Raw genomic sequence first — 19282 nt, 5'->3', positions numbered from 1 at the left:
ATAAAATAGTTTAGAAATTATGTTAAATTATTAAATGAGGTCATACTTTGCTTTTGAAATAATTCTAATCTTAATTGTCGTCATTTAATTAAAACAAAATAAAACGCGATTGAAATGGATTTAATTAACATACATTAATAAAGTAAGGGATCTTCACAAATGATTTGCCAGGTCTTCTATCGCTACAACGAATATTAATATCATAATTTATAATAGATTCGATTTGAAACATGTAGTGCTGTAAAGAGTACAAATGAAATCGTTGAACATGTATTCAGAATAAAATAAGATATATATATGATATGCTCACGTATATTTCAATAAAAAAAGTAAATTAAATTTATTATAAATAGACAATATCATGCATTTCCTATGTTTAATAATATCATTTGATAAATAATTGTGATTCTTCAAGCTGATATACATATTTTAATTTTAAGGATACAACAGTACAATATTTTAAACGGGTGTAAAAATTGAATACTTATTGTGGTAATAAGTTTCGATTATTACATCCATTTGACATTAGATTACATACATCTATTTTTAGTATATTTTAAAACATCATAGAATATTTCGAAAAAAGTATGTTGCATATTGCAGTAGGTACAAAAACCATTTATAATAAATAAATTCCTTTTTCTTTATAGAATATTATCTGGATTAACATTCTCTACCTAAAATTTTTCTAAATATTTAAGATATTAAAGTATATTAAACTTATAATCAAAACAAAAGTGCATGTATACTATGTTTATTTTTACATTTAATTGGACAAAATACAGGTAGCATTAGTATTTCTCTATTTTCTTGATTGGTATTACTACTAATGGTTATAAGTACAGAATTTATCTTTAGTAAATATTTAAATTTATTGGACATATTTACTTAAATATAAAAATTATAAAAATGTCTTAGTTTATATGTTGTAATTAGAATACTATATTTCCAAGACATACCAAAAATAACAATACCAATCATAATTAATAAAATAATATGATTTTTGGTTAGATAGGCCTCACAATAAAATTGATTTATATGTTTTTATATATTCGTCATTTCATACATTGATACATACATATACATGGTGTCGCGTTAGGTAGTCAAGTGTAAATCATATTTTTGACAAATCACTTTGATTTATATATGTATATCAATTATGATTCATTATTAAATTAAATCAAATTCTAAGATCAGTGCACAATACATACAATATACAATGTGAACAAATACAAAACATTAAATGGAAGTGCCTATCCTCTCCCGCTTTATCAATATCCAATAGTAATTAATTTCTTTCTCGGTTTTTTCGTATATTACAATTAAAATTAAGTAATTTTAAATGTAAATGAATAAAAATCTAATGTAGCACTGCATTAATAAAATAATGTTAACTTCTTTCTAGTACATTAAAAATAAAATTATCTGTATATGTATATGAAAAGCATCTAATATTTTATGGATGTAATTTAAGAACTAATATTACTATACTGCTACAAAGGAATTAAGTACAGAAAGCATGTAATGAACATATTTGAAACTAATAAATTTACATCAGCCAGAATCTGTAAATTAAAAGTTTATTAGGTTTCATGATGTAAGCAATATATAACATTTTCCCTTATAATATTCCTATTTAGTACGTATGTATATGTTATTGTTTTTAAATAATAAATACACCAATAGAGTCACTTGTTACCTCATGATGCGACGCGTGCAAAAAAATATACAATGTAATTGGTTGAGAATAAAATGTGGAGCAGGAGTAAAAAGATCAATTTAAATTGGAGAAGGATTAAGCGGTGGACAGGCAACCCCCAGCCCCTAGCAGCACCCACCACCTTGCGTGTTTCCTTGACCACCAGTACCTGCTAATCCACTAGGACTTGTCGGTGAATGTTGTGGTCCAATCTTGATACCATTTGCCTAAGTACATTTAAATTTTGTTTATTAAATGATAATATCAAAAATACAATATTGTAATAAAGTTTTTGTTATTCTAACTCTCTGATTTTACCTCATTATTTATGTCAAATACACCTTCCTGAATTTTTTCATAAATTACTTTTGCTGTATTGATAAATGCATCCTCTACATTGATTGCTGTCTTTGCACTGGTTTCCATAAAAACAAGTCCATGTTCTCTTGCAAAAGCTTCACCTTCTTCTCTCCTCACTTCTCTTCTATTATCCAGATCACTCTTATTACCAATTAACATGATCACCATATTAGAATTTGAATGTTGTCTTGCATCCTCTAACCAAGTGGTCAAATGATTAAATGTTTCTCTACGTGTAATATCATATACTAATAAAGCTCCTGCAGCTCCACGATAATATGATCGTGTAATAGAACGGAATGCTTCTTGACCTGCCTATAAGTTCAATTTAATTGTATAAGCAATTATTATTCCTTAAAATTCACTATTGTAAGCATTTGTGAAATTCAACGCAAAAAAAACTAAATAATTACAGTATCCCAAATTTGAAGTTTGATTGGCTTCCCATCAATTGTAATCATACGGGCTCCAAACTCAACACCTATTGTTAAATCATGAACAGGCTGGAATCTCTTATCCGTAAACTGAAGAAGTAGACAAGATTTTCCAACCCCTGTTTAAAAATAAGATGTCCTTACATTAAACAATTAATGCAGATTGGAGATATTTCCATAAAAGTAAAAATCAATGAATCCAACCAAAAAATTAAAAACCAAAACCTATAATATTAAAATATATTTATTTATTTATCTTATTCACATTACAAAGCAAAAAGTTCAAAGATATATTACATTTATATAATAAACAATATATATGAAAGTAAACAAGCCAATTACAAAATTATAAAATATTTATAGCAGATTCATAATTACAACATCTAATATCATTTCCTAATAATACCACGTATATACATATATAGTACAAAAAATTTAATATGAAATCTGTCCTGAACATAAATAACTGAATTGGACACCTTTTAAGTTGACGAAATTATTATAAAAAAGAAGCTATGTACAGATGTTACATTGAAAGAAATATTTAATTTGTAACATTAAATGTCGTTGTGAAATACGCGCATTAGAATTCCTAGAACTGTTGTAAGGTTTACGAATCAAAAATATTATCGTCGAAAGAAACGAAAACAATGAGTCCTGTCACGGTCGACATAGTGTAGGATGTAGAAATCATTCAAAATTTGTTTTAGTAGACGCATCAGATAATTACCTGTATCTCCAATAATGATGTACTTGAAAAGGTATGCGTACGACATTTTTCGAAATCACGTAGCAAACAAAGATATCTACACGAAATGCGGATATATTAAAAAACAGAACTTCACTTTTTTTGCTGCCTTATCTCTTCTGCTTTAGCATGACGTCACTGAATCAGTTCGGCAATTCTCGGGATTTTTCGTATTATTCGTAATAAGCTCGGGTTTCCGATATCGCGCTGCCGTCGCTTCAGTCATTGACGTATCTTAGAAGCGTTGGCCGTGTTCCAAAATCACGACACTTGTACCTTGCTGACCATAGATATATTAAAATATATATTATATGATTATAATATTGTACAATGTAATCGTTAATCTAATATAATTCATATTCCATATGAATTCGTATCACACTATCACGCCTATTTTTTTATATATTATACTCCACCATTCTTCGTATTCTCTTAACTACGCATATTATCAGAAAGGAAATTCCTCATCATCATAATATCTCTGATATTATTAACAGATGTAATCAAATTTTATAAATGATTTCTTTTTATAACATTATTTTTACTAATAGAAAGAAAAATAACAATGTACACGAACAAATCGAGAATAGATCTGGAATCTAAATATAGTAATTTTATAAAAGAATAATTTATATCGAGAATGATAAATAATTAAACATTTTTAAGCATATTATTATATATTAACTGTTTGTTCCAACGAATAGAAATATTTACGAGGGAAAATAGAATAAGAAATAAATAACAAAGAACTTTGTTAGACTTCGAATGATGTTATCGGTGAACAAAGCTGTTAGCCAATGAAATCTTTGTCCGAGAAATTGATTGTCCAATGAGAATAGAGAAACGACTCTGGTGGTAAGTAAAAGTAGTAAACAGTACGATGCGAATCGAGCTATCGTCGACGTCGAAGCTGTCAAACATGGCGAGAATGTCGATCTTGAATGGTGGTCAAAAATGTGAATAGGAGGTTCGCGTTCGGTGGTGAGATTGGTGAGTCTCGGGTGTTCTCGTCGTCGGCAGAGGCCGACGAGAGATGCGATCGGGAGTTAGACTGTCAGGCCGAAAGTGAATGTGCCGAGTGAACGGCCCCGGCAGTTTTGCGGCCGGGATTAATCTAAGGGCATGCCAATTCGGGAACTATGGGTGCTCAACAAACTAAGGAGAGAATTGTTCCTGTCGGCTCTGCTGCGCGACAGACGCGCAAACAGCCTAGGAACCTCAAGGAATCCCGTCTTGTCGGCTCTAATATATTTACAGAGCACAGCGGTAATTCCTTCTCTTATTTTCCTACTCTCTCGCTTTTTATCTTCTATTCCTTTCTTACTTCCGTCCTTTTTCCACTTCTCTCCCTCACGCTTTCTTCCCCTCTCTACTTAGTTTTCTCTCTTGCATTCATGCACTTTGTCTGCTTTATAACAGATTATGAATATAGAAGATCAGGAAAATATTAAATAAAGTTGCAAATAACGACATGTACAAAAATAGGCTGTAATTTAGTTATATAATTAATACATGCACATATGTATATATATATTTTTATGTACTTCTTTTATTAAATTTATTATTAATTGTTTTATTATAATTTTGTTATAAAGATAAAACAATTGTTAAATGACTTAATATTCTAAATTAGTTCTTAGTCATTAACACAGATGTATGATAACAGAATCTATTTGCATTGTAAGTTTTGTTTCCGTTATTCTGAACAGCATAATTTCTAATTTTGTAAATTATCTTAAACAATTTAATATCTAATTAATCATAATTGTTAATTTAATGCGTCATATACGATTGTGTTCAATAAGAAGGAAAATAAATATTTTCAGTAGATATAATGTTTTTTTAAATAAGATATTAACATTTGTATATTTTATTAGTGAAAAGAGATGCATCATAACTTTTTCGAAAAGATAAAATGCAGATGAAAATACTGATATTAAATTGTATTAATTAAGTTTCTTACATTAATTTGTAGTCATATGCATACAACAGTATTATGATGTTGTGCAGAAGCTCTTTTACAAAGCAGACCGCTACCTCACATTCCGGCATTACCAGATGGTGATCCACCAAATGGGTCCAGCATTCAGTCAATTTCACAACAAGTGAATATTCAACAACATACTGTGGTTTCTTCTGCTGGACTTTTGGAGGCTGCAAACAGGTTACTTTATAACATTTATATAATTTTATTACTTTAGGAATGTTTTTCATCATACAACACATAAATATAAATATTTTATGCTTCAATTTTAAAAAATAAAGTATATTTTATATATACAAATTAATTTAATATGAATCTGAATAATATTAAAATATGTATATCACAGGTGGACAAGTAAGGAAAACCTATTGGCACAAGAAGAAGATGATCCTCAACTATTTGTGGCTTTATATGATTTTCAAGCAGGTGGAGAAAATCAGCTCAGTCTTAAGAAAGGTAATTATTTTTGAAAACATACTTGGTGTTCCAGACTTTTTTGCACTTTATAAGTAAAGGTAAGATTAAAATATATTATAAAAAGTCCATAAATGTCTTATTATAAATCTGGAGAAAATATCTGGGATACCTTGTATGAATATAAAGATATAAATTTATGTTGTACATTATAAATTTGAATTTAGGAGAACAAGTTCGTATTCTAAGTTATAATAAGAGTGGAGAATGGTGTGAAGCTCATTCAAGTACTGGTCAAGTAGGATGGGTTCCTTCAAATTATGTTACACCAGTAAATTCCTTGGAGAAACACTCCTGGTATCATGGAAGGATATCCAGGAATGCTGCAGAGTATCTCCTAAGCTCTGGTATAAATGGTAGTTTTCTGGTTCGTGAATCAGAAAGCAGTCCAGGTCAACGCAGTATTTCTCTGCGATATGAGGGTAGGGTATACCATTATAGGATTAACGAAGACAGTGAAGGAAAGGTATAAAGCTTCATATATTTTACTAGTAATTAAATGATATGCTATAAGATGTAAACACGGTATTATGAAATATTAATATTTCAGATGTTTGTTACAACTGAAAGCAAATTTAATACTCTGGCAGAATTAGTACACCACCATTCAATGCTTGCTGATGGTTTAATTACACAATTACTTTATCCTGCACCAAAGCACAATAAACCTACTGTTTTCCCACTTAGCCCAGGTATGTGGAAAAAAATAACATGTATCATATCTGTGATACTCATGTAAAATTACATAATCATTGTAAAGATGAAATGTGTTGAAATTATTTATTTCAGAACCTGATGAATGGGAAATTAATAGGACAGACATAGTCATGAGGCATAAATTAGGTGGGGGGCAATATGGGGATGTCTATGAAGCTGTATGGAAGAGGTATAATATGACTGTGGCTGTAAAAACCTTAAAGGTTAGTCTTTTAATATATTAGTTATAATTACTATTTATATCATTTTTTATTTTACTTATTTTTGGTTTACTCTTATATACCTTTATTTTATAGGAGGATACAATGGCTCTAAAAGACTTTCTGGAGGAAGCTGCAATAATGAAGGAAATGAAGCATAGAAATCTAGTTCAGTTATTAGGTGTATGTACTCGGGAACCGCCTTTCTACATCATTACAGAGTTCATGAGCAAAGGAAATTTGCTAGACTATTTGCGGAATGAGAGTAAACATCAAATAAATGCCGTCGTTTTGATGCATATGGCTACGCAGATCGCCAGTGGAATGAGTTACTTGGAAAGCAGAAATTTCATTCACAGGTATTGTTTCATACTTTAGAATAAATACATGTTTCTATATGGTATACATGTTATTACATATTTCTAAAGGATGGAACGAAAGTATATTTATCAGTATTTTTCTATTTTATGAACAAACTAATTCTCAAATAATTTTGGTGTGTATTTTAATTGTTCTTTCTTTTTACAAATGATTTAATCTTATTTATATTTATTTAAAAAACATATTTTTATATTTTTATCCTGATCTTATGCACTGTCACTATGATTAGCGCATAAAAATATTTGCATACTCATTTTAGAATTTTGACCAAGTAAAAAATTGTACTGGGGATTACTTAAATTTTTGCAAAAAGAGGCACTAAAAAGACCTAACAAGTAAAGTACATAAAATGTAATGTTCACTTTTTTACATAGTGCATATCGAAAAGTAATTAATTTTTTCTATCTCGCAAACTATAACTACATGTCTTAAAGTAGTATAGTTTCGTGATCAATAAAGAATTAGCTTTAAGGTGGTATGTATTATGCAGAAAAGTAATCGTTGCACTTAAAGTATTTTTCTTGTAAGTAGCTGTTTTTAGGGAGCGATTTATAGCGTCACAAGGATCACTGAAGAAAAGTAATGGCAGATTATAGTGATGATTATGATATGCATATTCTGCACAAAAAAGTACATTCAGTTAGTTAGGAGAAATTTTTTAAATTTCATCATCCTCTCCTCTTAAGAAACGAGCTCGCGTTAACATCGCGACTTTCGAAACAGAGATCTAGCGGCTCGAAACTGCCTAGTGGGTGAAAATCATCTGGTGAAGGTCGCAGACTTCGGCTTGGCCCGGTTGATGAGAGATGATACGTACACGGCTCACGCTGGAGCGAAATTCCCTATAAAATGGACTGCTCCAGAAGGACTAGCATATAATAAATTTTCTACGAAGGTAAAACAAGTTTTCTTATAATACAGAGTTTTAGGAATTTTTACTCAAATTTGTTTTATTTATATTACATTTGTACTTTATTTGTATCATATATTTGTAGTCTGATGTGTGGGCATTTGGCATCTTACTTTGGGAAATAGCAACCTATGGAATGTCTCCCTACCCTGGTGTTGATTTGACCGATGTCTATCATATGCTGGAAAAAGGCTACAGAATGGAATGTCCACCTGGATGTCCACCGAAAGTATATGAATTGATGCGGCAATGTTGGCAGTGGTCCGCTGCTGATAGGCCCACTTTCAAAGAAATTCACCACTCTCTTGAAAATATGTTTCAAGAATCTAGTATTACAGAAGGTAAAATAATCTATCAATTCCATGCAAACATCAAAGATAAAGATATGTTTTTAAATGTAAATAGTTCGTATAAACATGTATAAAAATTGTGCTTACAGAAGTTGAAAAGCAATTGCAAGGAGGAGGAGAAATTCCTTTACTTTCATACAAAAAATCTCAGACTGGTAGCACTGGAAACATCCATGGGCTTGTTCTAGTTTCTGAACCATTATCATCTTCAGGTATACATGTATGGACTTCATAGAATATTGTTTTGTGATAATACTATTATTGCAGGTTATACATAATACATTAATATGTTTAGGATTAAGTCAATCCTTATTTAGTCTTATTTAAAATGAGTTAACTTTTTAATATTACAGCAGTTTACGAACTTCCATTTATTTATTGTAGATACTACCAGTTCAGTAACGAAACTGAGTACATTCACAGGTGGTATGTCGAGTAAGAACAATAGTAGTATCGTACAAATGAGACGTTCTACGAATAAAAAGGGGAAACAGGCTCCTGCCCCTCCAAAAAGAACGAGGTATGAAGTTTTTTTGTTTTCGGTGTAACGAAACCTCGATTATTACATGTTTATTATAATTTTTCTAGATCTGGTTACAATAATAAGTAAATAATAAAATATTATACACACATATGGAATATACTTTATCTACCACATTACTCGCATAAATCTGCTTTTATTAAATTTCTTTCACATAATCGAGATTTCGAACACCGACAAATATTGATTATATGGTGATACGATAATATAACGATTGGGTAACAGCTTGCTGTCGTCGTGCAGTTCGTTCCGCGACTCTGCCTATCAAGAGCAAGACTCTCAAAACACTGAAACGAACACCATGACTCTCGATGATGCCACGGATCTAAATGGTATTGATAAGATTCTCGAAGGTATTTTCATTCTACTTTAATCGAGCGTACTGATACGTGCACGTACTGCTTCAGTTTCCTACCGTAAGCTCTGTATCCAGCTTTTTATGTTCAATTCTCTTTGCGTTTATATTCTTTTTCGAATTAGATAAAAAATTAACTTTTTATAGTAAAACTGAAGGTTAAAAAAGAACGAGTTCATTTTGATATTTTTATCTTTTTTGTGTAATAACTAATTTGTCTTTATAAATTCATTAAATAACTTATAAAAAGTACTGATATAAAGAAAATTTAATATGTACAAAGGAGACTACTTTTAATTTTCGAACATACTGTTTGTATTTCGTTATGTGAGCTTACGGAACTTGTTCGCTCTCAGCGAAAGGACTCTAAGCAGAAAGAGAATATGTACCGGTACGGTTTGTTGTTAAATGGGAACTCAGGTATTGCGCGAGATCTCGCGACGATGGCTCAAGGAACGATTGCTACAGGAGGCTGTGAAATCGAGGAGGATGGAGAGGGTTCTCAGGGTACAGCGGAACCAAACTTTATCACTCAACCTTCAACGTCTCCGGAACCTATACCTGGTTTGACCTGTTCACAAAAACAAATTAAGCCACGACCTTATCCATCGAAAGAGCCATTACCACAAAAGGTAGTTTTCTAGTGCAAAGAAATATTAAAGTAGCTTCCAAACAATTTTGAAACTTGTCACATAAATAAAAAATTTTTATTTAATTTTTAGTTGGTACAAGTTGGTGCATTAGAAGTACAGAACGTAAAAAGAGCCATTAATCGTTACGGTACATTGCCAAAAGGTGCTAGAATTGGCGCGTATTTGGAGTCTTTACGTCAGAGTGGCATGCCATCGAATCAGGAATCGACGACAGTGGCTTCTTCCATGACACCTGGTACAGTGGAACAACATGAAGCATCTATCGACAATTCGCAACACAGATCTCTTTCTCCTCGTCAAAGTAATTTACGAAGTCAGCCTCAAATGACTCGTAGTAATTCTTCAAGCGGTGTTGTTAATACTTATCAACCTCCAAATTCTCCCCGTACTCGAGTAGTAGCTGTAAGAAAGAATAATCAGTCTGATGCTGTCGGTTTAAGAACTTTTCGGGTTTCAAGTAACTCTAATTTTCGTACTGCGAGCCCATCGAGATCTGTTCAACCGTCGTTAGCTGACTTGGAGTTTCCTCCTCCACCCGCAGATTTGCCTCCTCCACCAGATGAAATTTTTTCTGGGCAAGAACAAGCTGAACTACCACCTCCTATTTCTTGCAGCGAAATTTCTCAAATAAGAAATTCTCCTTTATCCATAAGAAAAGCAAAGAGTACAGATTGGCGTTCAAAGGAGGATGAAAATGAGCATCAAGAAGACAGGAATGATGTTAGTAACGCAGAACCCTCTGTAAAAGAAGCGTGTTCGAGGTTTGGAGTTAATTTGAGACGCAGAGAAACTCAAGATAACTCGTGTAGAACTACCGATAATAAAAGAACGGGTTTTAAGTCCAGGATAGAAACAATCGAGCCTGCTGCACCACCAGAAGAAGCACCACCACCTCCTCCACCACCTCCACCACCAGTTTCCACAAATTCACCTCCTGATAGTTTTGAACGGAAACCTGGAATGAAAGAGATGTTGGAATTGAAGCTGATAAATGAAATTAAACAAAGTGCAGAAACTAAACATGGTACTACTACGAAAAAACCTGGAGTAATAAGTAGTACTCCATCTGCTCTTTTGGATCCAGCATCACAGTTACTTTCGGAACTCTGTGCAAGTTTTAACATGGATTCTGGACAAAGGTAAATCCCAATATATATACATACATCGTGTGTAATAGGTATTATATATCAGTGTATTATATGTTCGTTTCTGCTTTCCTGCATCTTAACTGTTGTTTAAAGCATGTATATATATGTTATATTTTTCTTATCATATTAGACACGCTCAAAATGAGTACGCTGTATCAACTTTAAAAACCAACGAAGCAATTCAAGAACAACAACAACTTCAAATACATAATACTCATAAAGATTCATGCATATCTTCTCCAGTAACTGAGTCCATACTCTCTAGCGGAAGTGTCGGTTTTAAGTTGAAGAGAGTAGATAAGCGAAATAATCCGCAGAAGGAGGAGACATCTGATGGACAAATAATCGATTTCAAGGCCAGACTTCGAAAAGTTGAGAATGCAGAAAGGGAAAAATCGTTAGAGGAGAAAAGTACTATCACTGAACAATCTTCAGAATCAGAAGAACAACAAGATGATAAGCGCAGAAGCACTGGTAGTATCAGCAGTTTAAAGAAACTTTGGGAAAATAAAGAATCCTGTGATAGTCAGCCTCACAGCCCAAAACTCAGTGTCAGAGGAAGTAGCGGTAAACAAGAAACTCTTGACCAAACAGAAGATTCACCTGAAGATCATAGTGGAGCCTCAACCCGTAGTCAGAGGTACATAAACGTTTTTTATATTTGTTATAATACTTATATATTGCTTACTAAATGGTAGTTTTCTAAATCTTCAATTTATTCAATATTATATATAAATAGTCATAAAACATAGATCAATATTTTTAGTTCTGGTAGCAAAAGTGATACTAGACTATGGCCACCACCTGAACCAGAAAAACCAGTTGTTCCTGCAAAACCACTAAAACCATTGTGTTCTTCAACTAAACATTTTGGTTCTTCAATTTATGCAACACCAAACTGTACGAAATCTCAACATGCAGAAGACGATCTAAGTAAACAGAATACAGACTCAAAAACCGCAAAACAAATCGTACTGGAGCTTTCAACATTAATTGAGAACAGCGTATTAAATTTGAAAAGTAACTCAACGATAGTAATGACTAGCTGGCTTCAACTTTCAGACAAGGTAGGGCTGTTACATGGAATGTGCGCTAATCTCGCAGACAGTGGTATCGCACCGCATGCGCGATTTCAGTTTCGCGAACTTCTTGGAAAGTTAGAACTTCAGGCACGACAACTTCGTGCAGCTGGTACTCGAAATGTCGCAGAGAATACAAGACTTCTCACTGACCTCCAAAACACGATAAAGGATGTTGTCAATACCGTACAAAGATAAATTAGAGAAATTAACATCATTCTCTCTATCTCCACCCTTATTCTCGTCCTCATTTTCATCCGATACTATTTGCAATGTCCCTGTCTGTTACTCAATCATGAAATGTTTTGGACACCTTCGGAAATCGTTCCGAAGTCTTGTATCAGACTTATATGTTTTAACTTCTGTGTTAAACGTCAAGCAACTTTATGGTTCTTATCTAATCTCAGTTGAGATCCATTTAAAATACTTCTTTTGCAATGGATATTTTATAAAGTTTCTATTGCAATGATTTTCCTAGAAATACTTTTATAATTTTGCTCCTGGAGAGAGTACGCTAACCCAAGGATATTTTAGAGTAAGGCCTCAAGTCGATCTCGGCCTCAATCAAGTACTGATTTGATGGAAAAGTAAGAAAAATCTAAAATTAAAATACTAAATTAAAATATATATATATATATTTCTCTCTCGATTTTTTCATCAATACATTTCTTAATATAGACTGCGATTAGCCATTTTCCTTCGGATTTTGAGATATTATTATAATAAAAGTATTATTCTTTTGATATCGAGAAAAAAAGACCACATAGTACATAAATGTAATTCACTTATATTTTTTATGTATTGAGTTTTGCAAAAAAGAAAAAAGGAAGAAAAGAAATATGTATTCTCAAGAGCAAAGTGAATTTAGAAGTATGATAAGTATATAAATAAGGATCAAATATACTCTGGTTCCTTAAATTTTTTTAATAATAGTTTAAAATTGATAGAAAAAGGACGAGTAATCGCAGTTTATCGAGACAAAAGAACGCATATTAATCTTATGAAAACAGAAAAAGATACTTTTTGTATACTGAACACTTGGTTCTTCTTTTTGTAAATTAATTATGGTTACTTCTACGTCGATCCAACATGTATCCTGTATAAGTGAAAACTCTACGTGAATCATACTCGTCCGCTATACGATAAATGTAGTGATTATAGTTGTCGAGTAAAACATCTCGGTGTTCTTTCATCGAACTTTCTCGCGCCGTGCTTCGTAATATCGTACGCAGTCTTAGGCTAGATTATACATCGTAAGTGCGAAAACTTTTAAGCGAGTAAGCCATTTTAATGCGTGAGAGGATGTAACAACTTTTGTATTTGTATAGAGTAAGTCGAATAACAGGTATGCTTAATAATACAGTAAAACTTTGATTAGAGAAATTAATCAGAAAAAATATTCTTAAATTGATGGACTTTTCGATTAATCAACCCCCATTCATTTTATTTGCATATATAATAGTATCATTTATTCCGTTTTTAACTCATTTATGATATATTGTTTCAGTGTTTTAAAAATTTTTATTGTTTGTAATATGTATACAAATTTGATTGTTTGATGTGTTGATATCTATCGTAAATTTGTTTTCATGCAATAACTATACTAAGCATGTATTATTAAAATATGTTTATCTTAGATATATAAAAATTTGTCAGCCAAAAATATAATACTTGTCAATTTAAATTGATAGTTATATTAATATTACTAATTAATATTGAATAATGGAAAGTTCGATCAAGTATTATAATAATCAAAAATCAGATTTGTATATGATCAAATAGTGTCAAGGTTTTACTGTATATATTTATGTAAATCAGCGGGTGTAATTAATCAAATTTCGAAATATTTTATTTTGTCTACGCATCGCGTAGATTTTCTTCCACAGAGCGCTAGTAAAAAATAAGGACTCCGGATACTTTTTAAAGAAATCGAGGAAAAGAAAGCAAAAACAAACTATCAACTTTAAATAAAAATTAGTATTCATTTTATTTTATTTATCATTCTCTTAGTGTAATATAATTCTACTTAATCGTGAATTAATTCATTAATCAATTTAAATGACTGCGTTTAGTATGCTGCTCGAATTCAAATTGCATTTACCACTTTGAAAGTTCTTTACACTTAAATATATCAATTTAGTAATTTTCTAACGTTTATTTCTAACTTTCATTTGGTAGTCTTCCAATAACAGTTTCCGGAGTCTGAACTCATGTTTTACTTGATCATTTAAAAATAAGAAACATGCAACGAGAATGAAAATGCCACTCGATTTGCCAATCAAGACATTTTTCCTTGTAACACTGCCTACATATGGCTACTAGAATACATCGATCGACAACGCTAGTTACGCGAACCGGAATTTCTCTTCTTTCGGTCCGATCACCCAATCATTTCTCTATATCTTTTTTTTCTTTTTTTTTTACATCATTTGTACCTGTGATACACCGATCGACTTATCTTTTATCTTCAAATAAAAAAAGCGAGAAAGAGAGGGAGAGAGAGGGTGGGAGGGAAAGAAAGACGAGCGATCGTACGAACGAATCTTCTTGAGAAGTCCTAGATGTATAGATTTTTAATTGGAATTTAAATCAATTCTTAGTTTATTAAGGCAAAGTATTCAATAAAATGTTATCTGTAAATACATAATTATTTTCAAAGGATCACACATAACATTTTAAGTGATCTTTTAGCCTAAATATGTTTAATAATTTTAAAACAATTTTCAATTCTTGTTATAAGAATGATGCTTTACAAACAGTCTTGTCTATTATATGTTAGATAGTTGTATTATAATCTTATTGCATGTTACATTTAATTATGGAATTTCGTTTTATCATAGTACTATTAATCTCATTAATGTTAACTGATAGGAAGTATAACACAGTTAATATAAATAGGGAATGTTATGTGTGATTTTTTCAAAATTTTAGTAATTATAGGCAATATTTATAGACCTTAAGAAGTATTACGAACTATATATTGATAGGTATTTCATTTAGAAAGATGTACATTTAGAACTTCTCGGAATCTTATTAATCATTGGATATTTAAGTTGATGAACCGTCAAAGGATATGAAATCGATGTTTTATACGATATGTATCATAGTAATGTTTATGTCTAAGTATTTATATCTATATTTATTTTTAGTTTTTTCTCGTGTAAAGTTATTCCTAAATGATCGACCAACGTACTGATTCATTAATACGAAAATTTTAATATCGCTTTATACATTGATATAAGACCGACGATAGAAATAAAAAGGAATATTGAATCAAGAAGGTCTTTGAAAATTTTGAAAACACATATAAATTAACTTATTTTATATTTCAATTTACATTTTCTATTGCTTCTTGTACTCGGAAACAATCGCTTACAATTTTCCACTTATCTCCCATAGCTGCAATTAAGAAGCTTTGGTTAAATGGTTTCGATGTTTTATCATCATACTTTACTTGCCCTCCAACTTTTACAAGAAATGTTAATTGATCTGCCACCTCAGGACCTAATACCATAATTAAATATATTTATATATATTTAATATTCAATAGTAATTTTTGTTCAAAATATAATGAAAGAAAACAATGTTATGAAAGCATATAAATTTATAACTAAGGATAACAAAAATTGAAGGTATTTAAAACATATATTGTCTAACATATAGATCTATTTACCCGTTATTGGTTGAGCATCTAAAGTAAAAACAGAATGATCTGAAGGTGGCAAATCTGTCCAAAATTTCTGTATGTTATCTTTGCCTTCAATACCATTCCCATTCCATATTAAAGTCGCAGTATCCAAATATAACCTTGATATAAGCTAAAATAAATATGATATATATATTCTGTAAATTTATTTGTTTTATTTTTCTTAACTTTTTGGATTTCGTTGTTTAATTTGTATAAAATAACAATTTAAAACAGTATTAAAATTACTTACATATCTGCGTTTATCTAAACTTTCATAATAAAGTTTTGTAAATTCTTCGGCTGTTCGACAAGCCTGATCGATTTTCGTCTTCAGATCCTAAAAATAATAAATTATCATATTGTAAAACTTTCAACAATAATAGAAAAAAAATGTTCCATAAAATACCTGTTCCATCCTTTATATTAATGTCAATATAACCTTCATAACATAAACATGGCAAATTGATTTACGATTTAATGGTCTGTTTATTTTAAATTGCTGTAAAATAACTACAGAATATTTTTTTTTTTTTTTGCGTTTCTAAAAGTAAAACAATAAAAATAGTATTTTTTCTCTTAAACTCTGTTTTGTAGGTTACTGTTTTGTAGGTATCTATCACTGGAATATGGAAAGAATAAGAAATATTCCTTGTAGAACTTATAGAATTTTATATATTATTAACTGCCAATAAATAATTTTATAAATGTTATTGTACAACAATAATGTATAAATGATTCCTGAAAAATATTATTATCTTTGTTTTTGGATCTTGTAAGAACATATTAAAAATAAATAAAATTGTACTCAAGCCGATTACTATAACCTTAGCACAATAAAAAAGCTGCTATTAAATACTATTTGAATTTTAAGAAAATCCTATGTTATAAAACATGCATAATATGTTTAAAAAAGTTAAAAAAGGGATTAAATATTTTTTTACAAAAGAAAAAAAAAGATGAATGTTTTAATATGTTAAATATTTTAAATTATTCCCTATAAATACATATGTGTCTATTTATTATAGCAATTATCTACTATCAAATGAACATAAGTCAAGCATCAAAATTAGTTCTTAAAATTTGTAGCAGTACTAGTTACGATTCATAAACAAATCTCGGTACTCAGATACTGAAGTATAGGGAAAACCGTCCGAAAATTGAGTCGTGAAAAATTAACTTGAAAGACAAGAAGGTTAGTGTTCTGCGCATGTGTGATATGCCACGAATGTCTCAATCAGAAGCAGAGATACTTTATTCTTCCTTGTCTATCTTCCAAAAACGAGAACTCTGTTGCTTCCCATGTTGAGTTTTCATGATTCAATTTTCGGACGGTTTTCCCTAGTGGGTGTCGGGACCTGTTTATATGATCATGGTACTAGTTACTTTACGGGCACATCGTAAAATAGTTAGTTAACAAAAATCCTAGATGATATAGTGGCTTATTCTGTAAAACACTTCTAGGAATAAATTGTTTAAATAATATAGCTTTTTTCTCCTCTCCATTTAAATACTTTTTGAATTTTAATTTAACTGACGAAAAAAGAGTTTATTCGCAAAACACATTAGTAAACGTTATACATAAATGTTAAATGAAGAAAATATTTAAAAATTGCACTTATACCATGAATTTTTATTAAATAAAAAACCGATGTTTCTTTATTTAATTCTTAGTGGATTTTAACTAGAATAAAGCAACGTTTATTAGAAACATTCGTGATAACTTATTCCACAAATTCTTATTCTGCTCAGTTTCCAGAGCTCATAGTGGCTTATGGATAAAAGCAATCGTGGGATCTTACCGTGTCGCAGGGTCACGTGACTCCGCGCACAGACAGTTATTTTTTTAGGCATGATGGCGCCAAACAGCAGTATCCACATTAATGTAAATACAATATCGATTCGGTGCACCGCGCGAGGAAGAAAGCCATCGGGTGTCCTTACGGAGGCTATTTGAGGGCGTCGAGTGAGCTCGACAGGAGCCCTCGGGCCACGAAGTGAGTAAAACCAAGCTGGTCGCGGCTGCGACTCGAATTGCTAATGAGGACATCTTGGTTAGGCTGCCGTGACAGAGGCGTACTCGGACTACTGCCATCTCGGAGCTACCGATCGAAGAATAATTCGATCATTCACGATCAGACATACCGGCTATTATTTGTCACGTGCATCATCGCGCGCGAAATCACCCTCTCCGTCGATAGATCAATAATAAGGCATTTACTGCCTTCCGACCATTTCTATCTTTTTCTGTCTCTTTCGTTCTTGCTCTCTCTTGCGCGCGCGTGCGTGTTCATGTTTACGTGTGCGTGTCGAACTTGTGCTCGCGTGTTCGTATCAACATCGTGTGCGTATATATTCACGTTCGTGCATACCTGTGTTCTTACGTCGCGTGTGCGTATTTACTTACATTTCTGTGCATGTGTATTGAAATTCGGCTGCGTGTGCGTTCAGATGTGTATACGTGTGTATCGAGATTCGTGTGCGAGTCGAGCCTGTCGCCATCTGTATTGTCAATGTTGTCGGCCAGCAGGAGCACCACCAGCCCAATGGACCCGTGAGCATTTTCGACTCTCCGCCCGATCTTCTTCTAGACGTCTATTCTCGACCGCGAACCTCGACTTCCTCGTGTCGAGTCATCGAAAGTCATACAGCGATCGTTCACGGTCGAGCCTCGGTGCCGCTCGAGCGTCGCCGCGGAGTAACTTCGTCGCAATGTTTACATGCCACCCGCCACGGCGATCAGTTTCACCAAGATTATTGTGTTTTTCCAACTCCTCGACGCCTTGTTACGTTACGGGAAAACTATTTCATTCGAATAATAACTTTTCCTGCTGGACTGCCCCATTTATAACCTCTCCGCGGCGGCCATCGAGGATCAACGGCCGCAGACCCCCTGCAATACAATCGGTCTATACCATCAGTCCTTTTGTCCGAGTGTTATGCTCTCAAACGTGTTTGCATTATTAGAATTCTGATATAAACATCTTAATGTGTGCTAATTAGTAGAATTGTCAATTTGTGTTATCGAATAGTTCTAATCTCAAATGTTATCTTTGCAAATTCAGTTTGCGAAGGAATGCTTCGTGTCTTACAGTTATGATCTCTGTGTAATACCAATTCTTTATCTATATTTACTTTTATATTTTTATTATGTGTAATAATACATTTCTACTTAATTGATGAACATTATTGCAGTGTGTATCGTATGAAATATGTTTCAATGATCGTATTCTACATATTTTTTCTACGCAGTTACTGCTGTGTATTATAATTGCATATATGTACTATTTTTACTAGATTTGATTCTTTTTTTCTATTATTTCTTTGCAAACAGTTATTAATTTAAATTTATACAATGTAATGCATAAATTGTTGATTTTATATATTGCTTTGTTTTCATTTTAATGTGATATACTCCATTTGTTGTATCTAAGCATGGAAATTTTATTTTATGTAATATTTTTATTAAAATCATGTAATATTGTTATTCCTATATAAATATTCCTTTATTTATGAAGAACAATTAATTTTGCACAGGGAATCATATTTGGTGTTAAGACATAG

At 31.7% G+C, this 19282-nt stretch overlaps 3 protein-coding genes across 10 annotated transcripts; 1 reads left to right on the top strand and 2 right to left on the bottom strand.

Annotated features, from left to right (window-relative positions):
* Positions 1–1029: 1029 nt before the first annotated feature.
* LOC117238882 (ras-related protein Rab-2) lies at positions 1030–3393 on the bottom strand. Its single transcript, XM_033504091.1, has 4 exons — positions 3224–3393; positions 2473–2612; positions 2018–2374; positions 1030–1926 (listed from the first exon to the last, which is right to left on the bottom strand). The coding sequence occupies exons 1-4, from the start codon at positions 3267–3269 to the stop codon at positions 1825–1827; spliced, it is 645 nt and encodes a 214-aa protein (XP_033359982.1). The 5' UTR covers positions 3270–3393; the 3' UTR covers positions 1030–1824.
* A 721-nt stretch (positions 3394–4114) lies between these two features.
* On the top strand, positions 4115–13690 carry LOC117239287 (tyrosine-protein kinase Abl). 8 transcript variants are annotated; one of them, XM_033504817.1, is made up of 16 exons: positions 4115–4507; positions 5252–5405; positions 5572–5681; positions 5867–6165; positions 6250–6391; positions 6489–6619; positions 6713–6975; positions 7721–7892; positions 7993–8248; positions 8347–8469; positions 8642–8777; positions 9042–9130; positions 9622–9785; positions 9876–10945; positions 11085–11594; positions 11721–13690. In XM_033504817.1, the coding sequence occupies exons 1-16, from the start codon at positions 4381–4383 to the stop codon at positions 12229–12231; spliced, it is 4257 nt and encodes a 1418-aa protein (XP_033360708.1). In that variant the 5' UTR covers positions 4115–4380; the 3' UTR covers positions 12232–13690. The 8 variants fall into 8 exon arrangements, with proteins under 8 accessions (XP_033360708.1, XP_033360685.1, XP_033360698.1 ...); XM_033504794.1 differs by having other exon boundaries at positions 9574–9785; XM_033504807.1 differs by having other exon boundaries at positions 9042–9151.
* Positions 13691–14445: 755 nt separating this feature from the next.
* On the bottom strand, positions 14446–16366 carry LOC117239324 (NTF2-related export protein). The gene is made up of 4 exons (XM_033504825.1): positions 16128–16366; positions 15972–16058; positions 15707–15851; positions 14446–15537 (listed from the first exon to the last, which is right to left on the bottom strand). The coding sequence occupies exons 1-4, from the start codon at positions 16134–16136 to the stop codon at positions 15362–15364; spliced, it is 417 nt and encodes a 138-aa protein (XP_033360716.1). The 5' UTR covers positions 16137–16366; the 3' UTR covers positions 14446–15361.
* Between the last annotated feature and the right edge of the window lie 2916 nt (positions 16367–19282).

Source organism: Bombus vosnesenskii, unplaced genomic scaffold (assembly GCF_011952255.1).
Source record: "Bombus vosnesenskii isolate JDL3184/JDL3185 unplaced genomic scaffold, Bvos_JDL3184-5_v1.1 scf7180000013264, whole genome shotgun sequence".
In the NCBI taxonomy this organism is placed as follows: Eukaryota; Metazoa; Arthropoda; class Insecta; order Hymenoptera; family Apidae; genus Bombus; species Bombus vosnesenskii.
This window is presented reverse-complemented; position numbering and strand designations above follow the sequence as displayed.

Excerpts from the sequence above, each read along its gene's own strand:
- LOC117238882 (XM_033504091.1), bottom strand. The coding sequence starts at position 3,269 with ATGTCGTACGCATACCTTTTCAAGTACATCATTATTGGAGATACAG. Across the intron at positions 2,375-2,472 it reads AACTTCAAATTTGGGATACT|GCAGGTCAAGAAGCATTCCG; the intron begins GTAATTATTTAG and ends TTGAACTTATAG. Across the intron at positions 1,927-2,017 it reads TATTTGACATAAATAATGAG|GCAAATGGTATCAAGATTGG; the intron begins GTAAAATCAGAG and ends AAATGTACTTAG.
- LOC117239287 (XM_033504769.1), top strand. The coding sequence starts at position 4,381 with ATGGGTGCTCAACAAACTAAGGAGAGAATTGTTCCTGTCGGCTCTGCT. Across the intron at positions 9,786-9,875 it reads AAGAGCCATTACCACAAAAG|TTGGTACAAGTTGGTGCATT; the intron begins GTAGTTTTCTAG and ends TTTAATTTTTAG. Across the intron at positions 11,595-11,720 it reads GCCTCAACCCGTAGTCAGAG|TTCTGGTAGCAAAAGTGATA; the intron begins GTACATAAACGT and ends CAATATTTTTAG.
- LOC117239324 (XM_033504825.1), bottom strand. Across the intron at positions 15,852-15,971 it reads GTTTAGATAAACGCAGATAT|CTTATATCAAGGTTATATTT; the intron begins GTAAGTAATTTT and ends TATTTATTTTAG. Across the intron at positions 15,538-15,706 it reads AGATGCTCAACCAATAACGG|GTCCTGAGGTGGCAGATCAA; the intron begins GTAAATAGATCT and ends TTATGGTATTAG.